General features: G+C 37.4%; 2 protein-coding genes across 8 annotated transcripts in view; one reads left to right on the forward strand and one right to left on the reverse strand.

Annotated features, from left to right (window-relative positions):
• The window catches only part of LOC106082007 (E3 ubiquitin-protein ligase highwire), a 150167-nt gene that overhangs the window by 111037 nt on the left and 17028 nt on the right, over window positions 1-22102 (reverse strand). For both annotated transcript variants that reach the window (XM_013244301.2, XM_059368028.1), the window contains 4 exons: window positions 21475-22082; window positions 21268-21415; window positions 19235-19337; window positions 19032-19167 (listed from right to left, as the gene is read on the reverse strand). In XM_013244301.2, the coding sequence (XP_013099755.2) occupies window positions 19032-19167; window positions 19235-19337; window positions 21268-21415; window positions 21475-22082 (995 nt within the window). The remainder of the gene's footprint in view (window positions 1-19031; window positions 19168-19234; window positions 19338-21267; window positions 21416-21474; window positions 22083-22102) is intronic.
• LOC106082009 (uncharacterized) lies at window positions 80-18548 on the forward strand. Of its 6 annotated transcripts, none has more exons than XM_013244303.2 (7): window positions 80-547; window positions 12109-12353; window positions 12416-12625; window positions 12682-12849; window positions 13015-13174; window positions 13285-13416; window positions 17627-18548. In XM_013244303.2, exons 2-7 carry the CDS (start codon window positions 12153-12155, stop codon window positions 18175-18177), a joined length of 1422 nt encoding a protein of 473 aa, XP_013099757.2. In that variant the 5' UTR covers window positions 80-547; window positions 12109-12152; the 3' UTR covers window positions 18178-18548. The 6 variants fall into 6 exon arrangements, with proteins under 6 accessions (XP_013099757.2, XP_013099758.2, XP_059224012.1 ...); XM_013244304.2 differs by having other exon boundaries at window positions 12112-12353; XM_059368029.1 differs by having other exon boundaries at window positions 80-216.

A 22102-nucleotide genomic window follows, 5' to 3' on the forward strand; every position in this document is an offset into this window, starting at 1 on the left:
AACACACAAAAAGGGGAGAACTTTGGTGTTTATCAGCTCCCACCACACTCACTGACCAAACAACAAATAACAGTTGTCGGGCTGCAAACGTTGACTGCCAAACAAGTGTGATCAGTGTAGATTTAGACGTTTGAGGCTACAGAGCCCCCACTACGATTCACCTCTCTCTAAAACGAAATACAATTGCAACAACAACAATAAGACGTGCGACAAACGGTAATCGAAAGAAACAGCGGTGCTTTTAGAGGCGTTTTATTAAATTCGCTGCAGAAGTGTGTATGTGTGTGAGCGCGCGTTTCCATGATTTCTATTTGTTAATTGTACATGAATGGTTTCGGTCTCGGGTCAGAAAGCAGCACGAATTGAAAATATCTGTGATTCTATTGCGTCTGTCTGCCTCAACGTCTTTGCGGTCTCATAGTCAGCCGTGCGTGTTTGCCAAATGTACAACCAATGCTAAACATTGGCAGCGACGACGGCAGCAATAGAATGTGCGGAATATGAAATCGTGTGAATTTTTTCCTCTTCTGCTGAATGTTTTTTACTGGTGTGTGGTGTTCATTTGTTTGCCATTTTTGTTTGTTATATTAAACAAATAACATAAAGCTTATTTTTACTATTTTTTTTTTGTGCTTCGCAAAAACACACAGACATTTTTTTTCAAAACTAACCATAAAATTGGCTTTAAAGTGTTTTTTTGCGACGTCTTATTTTGCATTTGAACATTGGTGGCCAAACGTCAACTAGCTACGTAATCGATGGATTTAAAGCTCCGTGATATCAACGTACATAATAATAATATAGAAATGAATGGAAAAATTAATAAACCAACAGTAATGGGGAAGAATGAAATTTAATTATTTCTTGATATTTATGCCCCGAGCACAACAAAGCAAACATTTTGACAATATTCGAATTCCGTTCTTGAGATCACAATACCATCAAAGATGGCAAGACAAAAACAACAGCAACAACAAAAGAATATAAAAATTTAATTCTTAACGACGTAATTTTTAAGTTAATTAATTTCTCTACAATTGCCCTCCAAGCGAATTATGAATGGATAAAAATATTATGTGCAAAAAAGTTCGCAAGCAACAATAATTCTTGATGTATGTAAATGTGAAGTGTTTTGTTTGTGGCATTTGTGTGTGTGTGTGTGTGAGTGTCAATATTCTCGATATATTGTATATGTATGTATTATGCATTCTTATCTCACATCTTACTTAAATCTGCATCACTACTCGTGTGTTAAGCGCAACAAACAAACAAACAACAACAAAAAGCTTCAGAGCCATCATAATGTTCTCGCCTGCATATGATGTATATCGCCATCGTTAATGCTTTCTTCCTTTACTTCTACTCTCAAGTGCTGCAATCTGTGCGATCATTGTTGTTTATTTTTTAATTTGCTTTTTTGGTTCTGACCAAAATGCCCATTAGGAAATATGGCTTAAATTTAGCATACAAAAAAAACTTGACGTAATTCAATTTTAAATTTGGAAGTGATGATGATGATAAAAATCAATTTCAGGAAGTTTGTTGTTCCATAAAATAGTTATAGCTTTAATAGCGACAAAAAAGGAATATTGATTATTTATATTAGGGGAGGAGTTACCGTTTAAATAATCCAAAAAACTTTTGTTCGTTTGAAATTAAGTTATGAAGTTTAAAGAAAGAAGCTAAAGGTAGCAACGTAGTTCATAGGTTAGTATACAGCCTGGGTTCAAAATCATGCTGCTCACGAATAAATTACAGCCGTGAGGTCAAATTCTGATCGTTTTTGGCAACATTTGGATCCGCATGTCAGCAATAAGTCTATTCAATATGTAATGGCAAACTATACTAAGCATAAATCCAGTGACAGCTATCAAAACTCCCAGCCAAAAATAAAGCAACTCAGGGAGACTTGACTATCCTGTCACTACACTACCTGATGTCATCGTTTTAGGTTATTTTTATTTAGTCGGTAATGGTTCCATCATCGGGTCCCTGTTCATTAAGCTTTATTGGGTTTCCATTCCCTGTACTGCTTAATGTTTCAATATTAGGATCTTTGCCTATCTTAGCCTTCCAAATCTTAAGTAAATGAGCTTCTTGGCTCCCTGTTCGTTGGGTTGCATTGGATCTTTACTTATTCCAGTATTCCGCATCTTGAAGTCGGTGATGGGTCCGTCGTCGGGTTCCTGTTTGTTGGCCGCTGTTGATTCACCTGCCACCTGATGAAGACCGTAGCCCTTGTGAGCTGGGGGATATCCAACATTCTCACTAGATCGAGCTTTGGGCCCTCCCAGGGAGCGTGAATACCTCTGACGAGCTGTTTGACGGTATCAATACATTCCGCCGACGCAAAACGCAGATGTCCCCTCTAAACTGGCAGCTCATCATTTGTATGGGTGGACCCTCTACAGAGTTCCACACATGTTCAAAAATCCGATCGCTAACCAGATCCTCCACTTGGAACCGTTGATCTGGATGCACAGCCGATATTGATGACTGCATAAGTCAGCTCATCTCTGTTATGCTTCCTTGCCACTCTGGCGTAAGAGGGCGGCTCCTTACCATTCTCAGCGACCATTTTCCCCTTCCGTGATGGCTGTGGCCTCCTATTGGAAGTCACAGTCCTCCATGAAGACTCAGGGGCCGTGTGCGCCTCCCTCGTTCGTGTTCCGACTTTGTCTACCTCCGCAGAACACTGTCTAGAGTCTCCACGGCGGGATAACTGGTTTGGTTTTCCCAGAGAACTTGAAAGCGGGATGCTTTTTTTCTTCTTCTTTGGCACTTTAGCAGTGTTATGCTCTTCGGGAGATCTGGTTCTTTTTCCAGCTTCCGTAGAAGTGCTTGGAATGTCAGTTCTATCCCTTCCAGCAACCTGCACTTTCGCCCGATTACGCTGCCGGTACATACTCCTCTGTCATTGTTATGTGAGAAGTTTGCTCGTGTTCCTTAGAGGAATGGGCAAATTTTGCATTTACTCGAAATGACCGAAATTTCAATGAGAAATAATGAGGCTGCATTATTATGAAAGATGCACGCATTACCTTGAAACAAAACAGCCGAATTTTGGCTTTCTTGATACGAAATTTAGTGCAGTGTGGACCTATTTTGTCTGCCATGACAGGTAATGAGCCCTACATATTTTGAATGGGGTTAGTTGTTGTGCCTTAGGTTTAAGCCTGACATCTGTCGCCCGTAGTCCTGCTATAATCGCTTGATAGTGGAACCAAAATCAATCCTCGTTGATAATGAGTTTATACGCTCTAGTCTGAATGAACAAAATTACAGTGAAAAATAATGAAGCTGCATCAGATTATGGGTTGCCAACTAGCCTATAATGATTGGAAGGGTCTACTCTCAGAAGCTTCTATGTGTATGTGCAATCTTGTGAAAACAATTCACACAAACTGATGTTGCGAGATCGGCTTTCTTGATACTCTATTCCGTGCAGTTTAGATTCATCTCGTTTGCCATGGTAGTGATCCCTACATTGAATTATGAGTGATTGCATGATTACGCTAAATATCTCCATTGCGTCACCCAGTCTATTAAATGAAGCCAGATACCGATTTGACCAAAATAGAATCATACAGACCGATTTTCCTTCCCTCGGGCCAGTAGCTTTAACGCTTGAGGCACTACTCCTACTGGCCCTTGCTGAAGAATTTTCAAGTGCTTACCATTAGAATTTCGTAACTTTTTTTACCACACCAACTGAAGGTTTAAGTCAGGTCGAACATTACGCATTAACCGAGGTTTGATTAAGGCCAAACCGTTCCATAGCCAGCTCTTGATGCATTTAACTATATCCAACATGCCTCCCGTTAAGGTCTAAAATGTTGGAAAGCTCATTATTTGTGTGATCGCCAGTCGTATGTGAACATTAGGGATAAAAAGATGAAACCTACAACCCCGTAGAGTGGAATAGGGAGTTCCCACGATGGAGTTGAATAGTGGCGGAGACCAATTAAACTTTACCTATCCTCTATTACACTCCCTACATTGTACGATCATAAACTCGCTTTGGACAGAGGGTAAAACAGGTGGGATGGAAAATTTGGGAAAGATGTTTTAGTATAGAAATGTACCACTATGCATTGATAGAGTGTATCGGCCTATCATTAACTAGCACCATATATGACAACATCGGGTTAAATATTAGTCTATTGTGATACCACAGGAACAAAAGCAGCAAGATGCCTTCTAGTTCCTACACTTCAATCAGCCAGAAAGTGACAGTGATGGACACGCTGTGTGACACTTCTGTTATACCCAACTACAACAAAGCTGTAGACCTCTTCAAATTTATATTGGGCCACATAGTCTTGGAGCGTTTAAAGCTCAAAATATCTGACCATCTGTAATCCGTTGGTTTTTTTTTACCCTTACCTCGAAGAATAGCTTACATGTCACTAAAGGCATACCACAGATTCTGTTATGTATAAGGTATATAGTAGTGTTATAAAATCGTCTGCTCTTCAATTCTCAGGGATATCTCCAGAACAGGTTTCAGCTATCTTGTTGAGCGGTCTGCGACATTCGAGAGGGAGTTTTGAATCCAGAAATGTGGTCTCCACAGATTAATTGGCAGACTGATAAGTTATTTATGCCAACTGTGACTGATATATTATAACAAAGAGGAAACATCTTGAAACAGAAATTGAAAAATAAACGGAAACAAGTAGAAGCGTGCTAAGTTCGGCCGAGCCGAATCTTGAGAACCCACCACCATGGATTCTGCTAGAATACCAGAACACTATGTGCAAAATTTCAATCAAATCGGATGAAAATTGGGGCTCAAGATGTCAAATCGGGGGATCGGTTTATATTGGAGCTTTATCCAAATTTGAAACGATATGGCCCGTTTGCAATCCCCAATGAGCTACATCAATATTAAGTATCTGTGCTATCCTCATTTCGACAAACGGACGGATGGGCATGACTAGTTCGAATCAGAATGTCGAGACGATCAAGAATACATATACTTTATGGGGTCCTAGATCAATATTTCGAGGTGTTACAAACGGAATGACTAGATTAGTATACCCCCATCTAATAGTGGCGGGTATAAAAATTTAGGAAGCATGGCAAATGCTAGAGTCAAATTTGCCACTAAAATGACACAATCGACGCCATAAAAATTGGTTTATTTATATATCACAAATAGAGCGTGTTTGTACAACCGTTCCATTCCAACTTACGGCTCGCATTGAAAAACATGTATTCTATTTTTATTGGTTTTCACTTAGTACACCATTAACTTAAGTCTCTGAATTTAAAATGAAAACCATAAAAATAAGCAAATTTTATGTAAATTTATTATTGCTGCAAATCACTGATTAGAATATATTTTAGAAGTAGTTTGCAACAATAAAAATTGTAGCTTGTATTTTACACGTTCATATATTAAGCGGTTTAATGGCTACACTTTATGTATTCAAAAAAATAAGAGCTTACATCATTATAATAAAAATGTAAAATTTTTTTATCGTTAAAATTTGAAATGGTGGAGTTAGGCTCATTTTGTCGATAAGCCTTTGACATAAATTAACTTAATTTCTTTGGGGATCGGAAGAGTTTTTTCGTCTTCAATAAAGGGTGCGGGAATACTAACTTTCATTTGTACTAAATTTCCCATGAACAATCCATCAAGGAACGGGGGATACTTCTCTCATGTCAATAAGTACAGTCGAATAAAGCTTAAGCTCCTTTTTTATGCTTAGTCCGAACGGCGTGCCGCATAGCGACACAAGTTGATAGAGAAGTTTTAACGTGGCAGGATACCTCACATATGTAGCCAGCATTAGTAAGAGGATAACCAAACTTAAAAATTCTTCTGATGTTCACGACGGCGTTCGGCTTCATAGGCTGACATGCTAACCTATGCGTCCCGAGGGCCACCACTTTCATTTGTAAAACCTTGAAATATTGATCTGAGACTTCGTAAAGTATTTTTCACACGCGTGACTCGTGATATTTATTCAATCTAGCCCCTCCGCTGATCGGCTGGGTTTAGTTATAGCTCCAACATTAACCGAATTTTCTTCTGGAGACTATACACATCGCAATTTCTAATAGATTTGGGTTAAAATTTCATGTTGACATTTATTATGACGTCCAACTTACATACCAATTATGGTCCAAATCAGTCTGAATTTGATATAGCTCCCATATAAACACATCTGCCGATATTGTCTATTAAGCCTTTAGCATAATGACTTTAAACATCTATGATTTGTGTGGCTAAAGTCAGTCTACAAATTCTAATTGGACTACTTAGGAGTTCTGTTATGACTTTCGACATTTGTGAAAAGTATAGTGTAGACTTTAAATAGCGTCAATATTAACAGATGCAACAATTCTTGCGAATACAATCCGATTTTAAGTTGAGGACATTGTTTCTATTTCTGACATTATCACAAATTTCTGTAGCATGTGCGAAGGACCTGTAAAGACTCTCAATTGAGATAATTGGCGATTGGTGTTTTTACGCCATTGACCCTTACATTCACCGTACTTCCACTCTCCATGCAGTGAACAATGTGGCCAAAGATTTCGTGGCAGTTATCTTTCTTACGAAATAAAGAACTAAATCGACAAGATAGCCAGGTTAGGTAGCCCAAATATCATCAACGTGAGGGAGATATATTTCCATGGGCGGAGATATACAATATTTCCTCTCTGTTTCACGCTTCGATTTCTTATCTCGAAATTCCCTATAGGACTGGCAACCACACAAATAATATGCAATCAGGCCTGGCCAGGGGGACATGTTTTGCTGATCTGTCATTGCTGAGCATATCAAAAGCCTTCGATAAGTCAAGAGGCACGAGCACCATCCTATAGCACAGTTTGACCTGTTTAAGACCTTGGCTTATATTTTAAACGGTGAGTTTCGGAAGCTCTTTTTTTAATAGCTATGCTCAGATGATTAAATACATGTCTTTGTGTATGTCTGCTGAAATCACCGAAAAGGCTTCGAAACAAGTAAAGAAAGGCTAAAGTCTGCCAAATCCGGTATAGGTAAAGGTTTAGAACTATAATATGACTTTAGTACTAGAGTATTAATTTTGCACAAGTGTACTAATTGAGCATAAGGGTATAAAATAATAACACAGATACAAATTTACTACAAGGTTACGAATTAAGTACAATAAAAACATTTAGTACAAAAGTCCTATTTCAGAAAAAACTACAAACTAAGTAACAAAGTACTACATTAGTAAGAAAGTACTATTGGGTTGCCCAAAAAGTAATTGCGGATTTTTCATATAGTCGGCGTTGACAAATTTTTTCACAGCTTGTGACTCTGTAATTGCATTCTTTCTTCTGTCAGTTATCTGCTGTTACTTTTAGCTTGCTTTAGAAAAAAGTGTAAAAAAAGTATATTTGATTAAAGTTCATTCTAAGTTTTATTAAAAATGCATTTACTTTCTTTTAAAAAAAATCCGCAATTACTTTTTGGGCAACCCAATATATAAGTAAAAATTTACTAGTTGTACAATGTACGATGCACAAAATTATTTTGGCTCATTTTACAAAATAACTAATTTAGCACAAAAATAAAAATTAAGTACAAAGATACAAATTTCGTACAATTACGTTCAAAGGTACTAAACTAGTTCAATGTAGTACAAAACTACTAATTAAGTACAAAGCTAGTAATTTAGTACAATAGCAATAATTTAGCACAAAAGCACTAATTTAATACAAAAGTAATTATTTAAGTACAAAAATACCAATTTAGTACAAAAACTTAAATTTAGTACAAAAGTACATATTTAGTAGAAAAAAAACTTATGTAAAGTAAAATAACTAATTTGGTATTTAATAAAAGAGTACAAATTAAGCACAAAGACACAAAAATAGCATATAAAAGTAATTTTGTTGCATAAAAGTACTAATTTAGTACAAGTGTTCAAAGTAAGTACAACAACACTAATGTTATTACATTAGTTCCAGTTAGTTAGTTCCTAATGTTACTACATAAGTTCCAGTTAAGTACAAATGTTGTAATTTAGTACAAAAGTATTAGTTTATTACAAGAGCACTAATTTGGTGTAGAAGTAGTAATGCTGTGCAAGGGTACTAATCTAGTACAAGAATACTAATTTGGAACAAGTCTACTAATGTCGAACAAAAGTTCTCATTTAATACAATTGTACTAATTTACTACAATCCTATGGTGGGGGGTATAAAAACACCATCACTGGTTGTTGTTGTTGTTATATGTTGGCTTGCAAAGAGTGCTTTTCTACAACAAATTTGTACTTTGGGTCGTTGAGATTCAAAATAAATTGCTGCAGGAAAATTAACAACTTTGGTTTGTTTGTTTTTTCGACCAAAGTTGTTGTTTTCAAAATTACTTTTATCTGTGTACCAAGTTAAGCCACTTTACTCAATTGATAAGAATTAAATAAAAATATAATAAATTATTTTCCAGTTGGAAAACATTTGCCCAAGTGTTTTGAAAACAAGCTAAACTTTTGAGCAATGTTGTAAAAAAGAGAACACAACAAATGCAAAAAATGAGCTTTTCATTTCAAGAACACAAACCATATGCAAAACTATGATGGATATATTATAATTACAAGTGCAACTGCATTTGAATTTCAATTAAATTGTGTATTGGAAATTCAAGTTGTCATACAGCAACTAATGGCTGTCAGTTGGCAATGCCATTTAAGGGGCGGAATATTTTATTGCGTGTTTGCCATGCTTAAAGCAAAGCAAATTTTAAAAAAAAAATCTTGAAGCGGCTGAAATGGCAATGCAAAGGGGTTCGTTTGTTTATATTAAGTAAATTTATTTAACTCATTTTTTTGAAATGCAAATAAATCGTCATCAGTTTTTTTTGTCACCGCCTAATATCAGTGCAAACAAACTTGACCTTTAGTTTGGTCAGTTTTACATGAAACCATTAAAATTGTTTACTCTGGTCATGGCATGGCCAGGCATCACACAAGCGTCACGCATCTTCTCAAGACTTTGTCTCATGTACTTGAATCCCCTTTACAAAAATTAATTGATCAAATAAAAATGTCATTGAATATATGTATGTTTGGAAAAAGAAAAAACAAAAGTTAAAAGGAAGTTACGATGAATGTACACAGAAAAAAAATCAATGCAGGAAAAATCCAACAACTTTATTTGTATGTGAAAAGAGCTGATGATCAATAATTTTGGTAATTGAATTGATGATTTAATTTGTTAAAATGCGTCTTTTGATACTTGACAGGGAAAATCATTGAAATTTAACGGATTTTCAACAAATTAGTTTTAGTTTTTTGAGATAATTTTTGGTAGCCAAGGAGGTTTTGTTTAACAAAAACATGCCAGTTTGGTGTTGAAAAAATGTGCGTTAAATGCCAAATCTACGATTTACCAACAAATATTTTGTAATATTTTGAGCTCAACAAACTATGTACAAACTTTGTTGTTGAGAATACAATTTATTTGTTGACTTCCTAAGCGAATGATTGCTAACACCCAATTTGTACACTGGGTTGCTAAAATATTAATTTGATTTGTTGCAGGAAAATTAACAAATTTTGTAGTTGATTTTTCAAAAAAACTTGTTGCTTTTCAAAATTATTTTTATCTGTGTATGTATGCCTTTTTCACAACACCCCAAAAGTCGCTAAGGTCTAAATCAATTATCATGAAGCCGCAAAAATAAATATTGAATATGATCTCAGTGATTTTAATTTTTTTTTCTTTCCATTTGTTGCCTACACCAGCAAAATTTTACTCGTGGAAATAAAAAGCACAAATTAATGTAAAATAAACAAATTCTTTAATTTGCTGATATGTCAAAAAAACGGCGACGATTCATTCATTCGAATTGAAATACTTTTGTAACTTGACACCTAGGGAAACCAAACGGACAAACAGACATACATTTCAACTGCAACTGACAGCTAATGCGCACATTGCTGCTTCAAAGAAATATGGTTTTGTGAAATTTTCACTGTAAAAGATGATAATTGAAAACATCAACTATTGTGTAAGAATTATTGCGGGTACAATGATGTCTACAACTCCCAAGACCCTTTCACTTTTCGACCTTTGGTCGTGGATAACTGAAATCATTCATTTTCATTTCAATACAAAACTCAATAACTATAGAAGTATTAACTTGGCATAGTGGTCATATTTAGTAGTTAAGACTTACTTAGTACATGGTAATAAATTTTACAAGTAAGAGCGTGCTAAGTTCGGCCGGGCCGAATCTTATATACCCTCTACCATGGATCGCATTTGTCTAGTTCTAAGCGCGGTAGCTCTTTTTAGGCAAACAAGAATATTGAATAAGAACTGTCATCATTCATTAATGATCCGAATCGGACCATTAATGAATGATGAACATTGTAGAAGGCATTGTGCAATATTTCAGTTCATTCGGATGAGAATTGCACCTTGTAGGGGCTCAAGAAGCAAAATCGGGAGATAGGTTTATATGGGAGCTGTATCAAGCTATTCATCGATTCAGACCATATTAGACACGTATGTTGAAGGTCATGTGATAAGCCGTTGTACAAAATTCCTTCTAAATCGAATGAGAATTGCGCCCTCTAGAAGCTCAAGATGTCAAGATCGCAGATCAGTTTTTATGGCAGCCATATCAGGTAATGCACCGATTTGCGCCATACTTAGCACAGTTGTTGGAAGTCATAACAAAACAGCTCAGGCGAAATTTCAGCCAAATCGGATGAGAATTGCGCGCTCTATCGGCTCAAAAAGTCAAGATCCAAGATCGGTTTATGTGACAGCTATACCAGATTATTAAACGATTTGGATCATACTAAACACAGTTATTTGAAGTGATACCAAAACACTACGTGCAAAATTTCAGTCAAATCGGAAAAGAATTGCGCCCTCTAGTCAAGACCCAACATCGGTTTATATGGCAGCTATATCAAAACATGGACCGATTTGAACCACTTGGAAGTGATACCAAAACACCACGTGCAAAATTGCAGTCAAATCGAACGAGAATTGCGACCTCTAGAGGCTCAAGAAGTCAAGACCCAACAACGGTTTATATGGCAGCTATATCAAAACATGAACCGATTTGGCCCATTTACAATCCCAACCGACCTACACTAATTAAAAGTATTTGTACAAAATTTCAAGCGGCTAGCTTTACTCCTTCCAAAGTTTACGTGCTTTCGACATATAGACGGACGGACGGATATGATGACATGACGACCAAGAATGTATATACTTTATAGGGTCTCAGACGCATATTTCGAGGTGTTACAAACAGAGGAGGCCACCGTACGCAGAGGTTAGCATGTCCGCCTATGCCGCTGAACGCCTGGATTCTAATCCCGACGAGACCATCAGAAAAAATTTTCAGCGGTGGTTTTCCCTTCCTAATGCTAGCAACATTTGTGAGGTACTATGCCATGTAAAACTTCTCTCCAAAGAGGTGTCGCACTGCGGCACGCAGTTCGGACTCGGTTATAAAAAGGAGGCCTCTTTTCATTGAGCTTTAACTTGAATCGGACTGCACTCATTGATGTGTGAGAAGTTTGCCCCTGTTCCTTAGTCGAATGTTCATGGGCAAAATTTGCAATTTACCTACAGAATGACGAAATTAGTATACCCCCATCCTATGGTGGAGGGTATACAAATATTTTCAACATTATTTGGACTGAGTCAACGTAACTACAATGACCGGATAGTTGCATATGGAATTCGTTATCTTATCGTACGAAAACAGCATACATACATGGGCATTGGAATGATATCGCAACGAATGAATGATAAGATAAACAAAAGAACCCACACTTGCACTCACACAAAAACAAAAACAAAAAGTCTACAAAATGTTTGATATGTAATACAATTACCAATACAGTGACCCTTTTTTTTTTTTGTTTGCTATTCACAAAGAATTTTTCACTTTGAGTAAAGGAAGTAATCGTTTTGCTAAACGACAATTCACAGCGCGAAATATCTGCTTAATCAACGTAATAGTCACTCGCTCAATCAGTTGTGTCATTTGCGGAGTACAAAGAAGAGTCACTTTCTTACTCCAATTTCATATTGCTGGAAAAATCAAAGAAAACTAAAAATGATTTTCTGATGTTGTGTATTTTTTAGCAGACAATATAAAATGTAAAACAAATCTCCCGAAATAATGCAAAATGCCAACGATGAAACGATATTTGAACATTGCCTGCGAATACCATGGCCTAAGGATAGCCACCGCAGCTTTAATTTTATCATTGATCCTTACAAATCAACGATGGATGACAGGAGTAGCTGCTGTAGCCACAACGAGACGTAATGTCAGTTGTATTCCCTATGAGGTTCAATTTACCTGTGATTGTGCCATGTCAGATGAGGTAGGAGTTTTTTTTTTAGTGGTATGGTGAGAGCCTAAAATGATGTGTCTTTTCTTTAACAGGACCTGGTGCTACCCCCACTGATTGGTTCAGCCTATCAATTGGAAATACGTAATTGTAAATCTTTTACAATTGATTCGAATGTCCTAAGAGATATCCAGCATCTGCACAAAATTACTTTCAAGAATGTGGATAATTTGGTACTCAATCAATATGCCCTATCTCTGCCAGACTATAGCAGTAGTACACCATTGATACTATCATTTGAAAAGGTAAGTTTCAATTCCAAAAATCCTTTTCGCCGCTTTAACACGGTTCTAATTTTTAGGTTAAGGTGAAGCTAATCGATTCTCTTGCCATAAATGGACAAATTGAAGAAATTACATTTGTCGATTGCTATTTAGAATCCGTAAGACCTTTTGCATTTAATATTTTGAAAAACAATGCCTTACGCTTTACCATGGATAAAGTAAGGATTGATAGAATTGATCCACAGGTAAGTTGATAAAGGAACTGTTGGCAATGTAACGCTACAGTTTATCGTATATTGTCTCTTATTTCATGCAAAGTACAATAACGTTTGAAATGGACTTTTTAAGCTTCTACAAAAACTACTTCCAAACACCAACTTATTACAGCATCTTTTCTTGACTCCCTTTAGGCCTTTAAAAAACTGGTTGTAGAAAAAATTGACATACACGATTGTGTCTTCCTAACGAATGTGCCATCGAAGACGTTCTACGATATCGAAGTTACGGATTCATTTTTATTGAACAATGTTCGATTTAGAACAGTTCACTCAAAAGCTTTTTCATTTAAAAGTAAGTAGACCTAAGAAATATCGGAATTGCATTTGCGATTCATTCTCCATGCGAACTAAGACTCTTTTTTTTCATCTCTAACTAATACTTGTTTTCTTATCTCTACACAGTGATCTCTAAGTTAACTATAGCCAATAATTACTTTGAAGCTATCGATGCAGAATGGCTGGAAGCTTTTGTCAAGAAAAGTCCACAAATTAGAGATAATTATTTTGGAAACACAAGTGAAATTTCCTTCAAAGGTAAGCTTAATCAAATTAAGAAAAAGGCGTAAAAACGCATTTAGTTTGGTCGGATCGAACTTTGGATAGAAATAACACAAATTCCAGTGAAAATTGCGCCTTTTATGGGCCAAAAACCCAAAATCGAAAAGTTGCAAATGCAAATTATGCCCATGAACATTCCACTAAGGAATAGGGGCAAACTTCTCACAATGAGTGCAGTCCGATTCAAGTTTAAGCTCAATGATAAGGGGCCTCCTTTTTATAGTCGAGTCCGAACGGCGTGCCGCAGTGCGACACCTCTTTGGAGAGAAGTTTTACATGGCATAGAACCTCATAAATGTTGCCAGCATTAGGAGGGGAAAACCACCGCTGAAAAAATTTTTCTGATGGTCTCGCCAGGATTCGAACCCAGGCGTTCAGCGTCATAGACGGACATGCTAACCTATGCGCTACGGTGTCCTCCGAAACGAAAAATTGGTATATATAATAGTTGAATCCAATGACGTCCGATCTGAAACATACCTCGTAAGGATATTGAAGATTGTGCTAAATTTCAGCGAAATTGTTTAAAACTTTCAACTTTTATGCGCAAAATACTTTAAATCGGGAAATCGGTATGTATGATAGCTATATGTATCCAAAGCAGAGCACCATAGGGCAGAGGTTAGCATGTCTGCCTACGACTCTGAACGCCTGGGTTCGAATCTAGGCGAAAACATCAGAAACAAGTAAAAACGTCCTAAGTTCGTCCGAGCCGAATCTTATATACCCTCCACAATGGATCGCATTTGTCGAGTTCTTTCCCGGTATCTCTTTTTAGATAAACAAAGGATATAAGAAAAGAATTGCTTTGCTAATTGAATTGAATGTTGGAGACCACAGAAGAAGTATATGTGTAAAATTTCAACCAAAGCGAATAAGAATTGAGCCTTTTAAAGTAAAATAGGGAGATCGGTTTATAGGGGAGCTGTATCAGACCGATTTAGACCATATTTGACACGTATGTTAAAGGTCATGGAAGAAGCCGTTGTATAAAATTTCAGCCAAATCGGATAATAATGAGGCCTTCTTGAGGCTTAAGAAGGTTTATATGGCAGCTATATCAGGTTATAGATCGATTTAAATCATATCACATATCACGATTGTTGGAAGTCATAACAAAACAACTCATAGTGGGTAAAGAAGTCCAGATTCAAGATCGGTTTATGTGGCAGCTACATCAGGTTATGGATCGATTTAAATCATACTTGGCACAGTTATTGGAAGTCATAACGAAACACGTGATGCAAAATTTCAGCCACATCGGATAGAAATTGTGCCCTCTAGAGGCTCAAGAAGTCAAGACCACATATCGGTTTATATGACAGCTATATCAGGTTATGGACCGATTTGAACCATACTCAACACAGTTGTTGGAAATCATAACAAAACACCTCGTGCAAAATTTCAGCCAAATCGGATAAGAATTGCGTCCTCTAGGCTCAAGAAGTCAAGATCCCAGATCGGTTTATATGGCAGCCACATCAAAACATGGACCGATACGGCCCATTTACAATCCCAACCGACCTACACTAATAAGAAGTATTTGTGCAAAATTTCAAGAGGCTAGCTTTACTCCTTCGAAAGTTAGCGTGCTTTCGACAGACAGACGGACGGACATGGCTAGATCGATATAAAATAACATGGAGATCAAGAATATATATACTTTATGGGGTCATAGACGCATGGGGTCTAACGAAATGACGGAGTGACCGAAGGAATTTACCCCCATTCTTCGATATAAAAAAAGTATCTCTAATGGAAATCAGATTTCGGCTTAAATTAAAAATTAAAAACGAGTTTAGTTTGGCTTAGGCTTAAGATATGGGTTAGGTCATCATCATATCCCAGCGAGAAAGGAAGTGTAGGTGAGAAAGCTAAGAGCTAGTTGAATACCCAGATCAAACACAAAGAGAAGATAAGGAGATGAAAAAATAAAACTAGTAGGAAGCAAGGGTCCATTCCACATGCCCTCCGGAAGCCTAATTGTGATTTTAAGTTCCATGAAAATTTTTCGTAGTTTATCATTTTGAGAATCTACCCACCCCAAATTTGGAGCACCGATTCATGTCCCAACACATCGATCAGACACTTGCTCTGTGTGTTCGAACCCGTGTTACTGCGTTTCTAGGCGCACATAACCCCGAGTAGGATTTTAACGTTTTTGAGGAGTTCACTTAAAGATATATTTGCAAGATCATCTAGACCAAGGTTAGGTTAGGTTAAAAAAGGGTGCGGATGTTTATCCGCCCCATGCCATTATGGGCATACATCTAAGCCAGTAATCGGCTTTTTGTGCTCTCTAAATACTAAGAAAAACTGTGACACATTAATGCAGCTTTAAAAGATGTGTGCCATCTTTCTATCATCCCGTTTGATTGGAAATGATAGCCTGTTATTCGCTTTGGTTTCGATCCAGTTAAATTAACAAGTGCTTTGAATAAACCAGCTTCGAATTGGTTCCCTTGATCTGTTGTTATCACCTTAGGACAACCAAAACGTGAAATCTAATTTGACAAAAATACAGTTGCCACGGTTTGTGCTGACATGTTTTCAAAGGCACTGCTTCTGGCCAACGCGAAAAGCGAACCATCATCGTATGGCAATATCTGTAACCTTGAACCAGAGGCATCACAAAAATTTCTAGGTGGACATGATGAAATCGATGATCGGAAACATCTATTTTGATGGGTGTAAGTCGGTTATGTCTGGTAACCTTGGATCTTTGGCACGAAAGACAGAAGCGAAACCAATACAAAATTTCCTTGTTCCTTCCAGGCCAAATGTACCTTTCACGAAGCTGTTGAAGACTAGCACGTTCACTGGAATGTGACAGATTGTGAATGGAGTTGAAAGCTTGTTCACGTCCTTTCTGGCATATTTATACCATTGTGTCCAGGCACTCATGTCTTCGCTATGTCATGAACCCGAAGATTATCCTGAGATTTTATATGTAAATTCTCTCACGCAGTCTAGGCGACATACCGATAACGAGTGCATCGAAGAAAACCCCCCATTCCCGCTCCTATCTCTATCTTGAAATAATCAGTAAATAGCGAGTTCTCATGGTCCTTAAGTACAGCATTTGTCTCCCAATCCTTTCCTTCAATAAAATGAATTCTTAAGATATTATTTCGAATCTGTCTCAGTGCCAAGTAGTTAAACACCTTCCTCAGACTACTCTACATTCTTAGTCATGCCCAGCTTCATGAGTGTAGCATGTGTTTAACTTTGTCCAGCGCAGATCAGTCTGTGGAACTTCTCTACCTCCCTGCTACGAGTGATCCTTCAATCATATGCCGCATATGTCAGCACTGGTCTCACAAAGGCCGTGTTCAACCAGTAAATCAGCTTTTGGCTAACTCTCCACTTCCTACCGAACCTCCTGCAAGAGTAGATACTAAATTTCAGCCAAATATCGTAAAAAATTTGGTTCTTAAGGGCTTAAGAGGCCAGATAGGACATCGATTTACAAGATGCTCTTTCTATATATGGAACTTTTTGGAACGTTATCGAATATGTAAATGTCGGCTCACGTAGAAAGGGAGGAAGAAACTTCGATCCGGCAGCCCAAGTAGAGAAAGACATATTGAAACTAAGATACTTGGGATGAAGAACCGACGATCGAATTTTTTTCTAAGTTAGGTTAGGTAAGAGTGGCAGTCCTTTACAGACTCACTTGGACAATTTTAAGTTCATTGTGATACCACAGTACCGACAGACCAAGGCTTCTGGCGGGAATCGACTCCTGGACTGGTAATCCAAGCACGCTGCCAACTCGGCTAAGTAGCGAAATTTTACACAGCCGGTTACCTCATAACAGTGGTTAATTGTAATCTCTATCGAAATATGAACCATTACGACTTATTTGCACTCTTCAACAACCTTTCAAGCGAACAGATTTGAAGACGGTTAGCCTTAAAGAAATAGGAGTACTCCATTTCTTGATATATCCCTTTCCCAACTTTTCCCAACAAAAGCCATATCTCGAAGATAGGTGCAACGATGCAACGATAATGCAAGTGACTCTTAGTGTAGCCCAAAAACATAACCATAGATTGGTTATTGATATAATACTACTCTCTCTTCAACAAAATTTGCTATGGTAAAATTTTGATGAACTTATTTTTAAAATCCAATTTGATTAAATTTTATTTATTTTTATTACTATATATTTTATATTTTTCAGCTATTAGGGTGCATCGCGACTATGGCAGCAGTGAAAAAATGGAGTTGCGTTTTAGCAACAACACCATACGTTTTCCCTACGATGTCCACCCATTGGAGTTCAGTAGAGATTTCACTCTCAACATTAAACAATTAAACTACGATAATCCATATCCCTGCACAGATTATGATACAAATCTACAGCCGCCCAGACCAAGAACTGAATTTTTTAATCATTACCAACATAATATCTATTTTCGTCCAGACGCGGAAGCATCCGGGCCACCATCTAATGGCCAGCAGCAAATAACCTCAAAGAATAACTTTAAGGCCTTACATGAAATTCTGGCAGGTGATTGCAATCGCTTCCCCTACTGGATATACATAATAATAGGCATGGCCATATTGATAGTGGTAATAGCCTTGATTCTGATCATTGCCTGTTGGCATGTGAGTAAAAAACGCAGAGCCAAAAGAAAAATGGACATTATACAACCGGAACCGCGTACCTACAAGGAAACCCAGATAGTTTATCAAATTGAAAATGCCGGACTACTAAAGACTGACTTTTAAAGCTTGTAAAGAGTTAAGGGATCGATAAAGGGAGCGCGAAATGCTGCTTCGAAATAGATTTGTTGTTGTTGTTGCAAATTAAAGACGCTAAAAAACACCGAAATTCCACCAAAAATCAAATATTTAATATTTTTTAATTAATTTAATTCTTATTAAACCAAATAAATTTCTTAAGTTAAAAAAAAATTGTTAATAATTGTATGTATTTAATTGCTTATAATATGTAGGTTATTTATATTCAAAAACAAAATATTGCATAACAGATAAAAAACCGAAACAAAACTTGTATATAATTATTTAAATAGGTACTAAGAAAGAATTGGAAAATAAATAAAATAATAATGCCATCCTTATTAAAGGCATTTCTTAAATATTGTTTTGTTTGACTTTAGAACATCTTCAAAAAAGGATCAAAAACTGTGAAGCAAAGAAGAGGCATAGCCAATAAGGCAGCTGCGGATGCTCCAAACCTACAAAGTTTTTAGTTAGGTGAAACTAGGTCAAAGATGTTTGTGTGTAGCTCAAGATTGAAACTTTCAAAGTAAGTTGATTTTTCTGTATCTTTGCTACCTATTAAGAACTTGACTTGCCAATCTTTCTTCAAATTGATCAAATGGAAATCCATATTTCACATATGCAGTAATGGGGAGCACAAAACAAAAACAACCTTAAACATACACTTTTCACATCAATGTTTGTCATTGCACTACTCACTATTCGTGAGCGGGAGTCCTAATTTAAATCATTGAGCGAATTATACTGCTGAAGGATTCGCAAAAGTGTAATCTTCTTTAAGTTTGACTCATTATTAAAATTAAGCAGAAATCAATCTTGAATTCTTTATAAAGACTTACCCTATTGGCAAATATGATTCCAATGCTTGATGTATGGTTAAGTCAGGCTCGGCTAATGCCAATCCCTTGGATAGCAAAGTGAAGTGTGTGCTTATTGTTTCACTTATGGTTGATAAGTCTTCGACATCCTTGTCATCTGGAAGTTAAGAGAAATAATGATTATTAGATGATTATCCATAAAGAGCAGCTTCGGTGGTTTCTACCTGGAAGACTTAGGTTTTTCTTCATCAGATTGCCACTGCACATGCCACCCAAATACGAGAGTTCTTGCTCTATGCGAACTAAGCAAGAATTATTGCTGTTTAACTGAAAGTACAAGTCATTATTAAAAGGATAAGAAATAAGGAGTAGAATGATATCGAAGAAAAAAATCAAAAATCGCAAACTATGTGGCAGTCTACAACAAGACTCACTTAGCCACTTTAGTCCAACTGTAGTAGAAAGGAAAGGAATGCAGGCCACCGAAAAAAAATGGAGGCCACCGTAGCGCAGAAGTTAGCATGTCCGCCTATGACGCTGAACGCCTGGGTTTGAATCCTGGTGAGACCATCAGAAAAATTTTCAGCGGTGGTTTTCCCCTCCTAATGCTGGCAACATTTGTGAGGTACTATGCCATGTAAAAAACTTCTGTTCAATGAGGTATCCCACTGCGGCACGCCGTTTGGACTCGGTTATAAAAAGGAGGCCCCTTATCATTGAGCTTAAACTTGAATCGGACTGCGCTCATTGAAATGTGAAAAGAACAAGCAAGGAAATTTTGAAAATCGGGCCATTAATGCGCTTTTGGCAGCCCGAACAAAATTTTGTAGGACCGAGGTGATCAACTAGGAAGGCCCACTAATAGGCCCCCGGGTATTCTAGCGCCCTAAAATTCCGCACATCAATTGATTAACACCTCAGCTATAACCATCTGATTGATTTAGTGGTGATATCTTTATCCGTTGAAAAATTACAGATTTATTTCCACTAATTTTTCCCCCCAACCCACTGTGCAACGCCTACAAAGTACTTTCAAGTCCACTGTGTAAGAGAATGAGTTCAGAGTAGCAGATACCAGGCTGAAGAACAGCAAGTCTGTGCAATTTAACTAGAAATACAACGACAATATTCCATACACAAGAAAGAAGACAAGACAGTACGTGGCAACTACAGTACGCCCATGGCATACATTTGAGCGTACTGTGTGGGAGTTAACATTTTAAAGTCAACTAGATAATTGTGCCCTGGGGTTTTTAGACTTGATAAATCTGCTATAGACCAAAGCAAGGAGGGAAATGACGAACACATCATTCTACGTTCACAGTAGTTTCTAGTCACATCTGAGTTTGGTACCCTGCAAAATTGATACGACATTGCAGGATGTCACAATAATCACACCGGAGTCACGTGATTGAGAGATCCAAATCGATATCTTTTGTGATCGAGATTGAATTAAAAATCTTCGTGCGTGAGCGAGAGTGAGTGAAATCATGCTCACGACACTAATCGCGACTCACGAGAAAATTCCGACTCACAAAACTCTCACGAGACACTCACGACTAACGGTTAAACATTTTTTTGAATGTGTCTCAAATCACATTTTAACTTAAGAAGCCTATGACGCTGAACGCCTGGGTTTGAATCTTGGCCTGAACAATTTTCAGCGGTGGTTATCCCCTCCTAATGCTGGCTGGCGACTTTTCTGAGGTATTGTACCATTTGGTATGGCAGCCATGTAAAAACTTCTCCACAAAGAGGTGTCGCACTGCGTTCGGACTGGGCGATAAAAAGGAGGGCCCTTATTATTGAGCCTAAACTTAAATAGGGCAGCGATCATTGATATGTGAGGAGTTTGCCCTTGTTTCTTAATTTGCATTGCATTATGGAATAAGTAGAAGAGCAAATAACTTGTTATGCCTCGGTAGACTGGAGGTAGTTCTTGAAGTGTTTGAGAGAAAGATTCTTTGTAAACTTTTTTCCCCACTCTGCATTTATGGAGAATATCGCAGTCATAAGTCTTTAGAACAGCTTTAAAGTCTTATAAACATACACACCGGTGGAAAGAGCAAATGGAAAAAGATATTCCGAAACTTTAAATTCAGTTTTGAATTCGGCTAGTTCAACAAACGTTCTATGATAGGCAACTTAATAAATAAACGAGAGAGTGGACGCATCTAAAAGACTTCTCTTGGCGAAATAAAATACAATCTCACAAATGTCCCGCAAACAATACTAAGCACTGCAGAATATAACTTACCAAAACAGGATTATCATAACCAACAACCAAGCACTTGAAGCCAAAACGGTTGACGCGCGGATCTTGGGCATATAAAGAAGAAGTTTCCAAAGAAAACTCCACACAATTTCCTGGTAATATCATAACATTCTGTAGCCAGTTTGAGGATCTATAAAAAAAACACTTCAATATAAAGAAAGTTTCAAAAAACAAAATGTTAAAGCTTACGTGTTAAACTTTTTCACCACAAACCAGTCGGGTTCGCTCTTATGTTCCGCCTCCTTTTGCGCCGTTGTCTTATAGCATGATGTCAGCAATGAGGCATTTTTGCATTGAGTCCCTTCAGCACTACGATGACTTTTCACATTATTATCCAAAATATCATAGTAGTCCTCATTGGCATGACACATTTCCGACGAAATCAAGGGTCTCATGGGCACAGATACCAGCAGATAGTCCTCCAATTGGGCTGTGCCACACTGAGCATCGAATTCGATGGTCAGCCATTGGACACAGGGAGGAAATTCCACACGATAACAATTTATGGAAGCATTTCTATAAGGATGCTCACTTTCCACGATACAGTAGTGATTGCTGGTGGTTGGTATATCGCTGGTGGGCGAATGATCATTGGGTGGATTAGACGATGCTGCTGCCACCAAGGCATTGCTGCAAGCTTCATTGACCAGATCTAATTTCTTATGGAATAAATCGAATGAAGGCCTTAAGCGGGGCAGATTGCCTGGCACACCAGTCTCCTTGTTCAGGCTCAGTTGATTGAGAGCCGCAATATGGGGCAAAATATCTTTGATCAGACCCAGTATTTGAACAGAACTCTGCAATTAATAAAAATATT

Source organism: Stomoxys calcitrans, chromosome 4 (assembly GCF_963082655.1).
Source record: "Stomoxys calcitrans chromosome 4, idStoCalc2.1, whole genome shotgun sequence".
NCBI lineage: Eukaryota > Metazoa > Arthropoda > Insecta > Diptera > Muscidae > Stomoxys > Stomoxys calcitrans.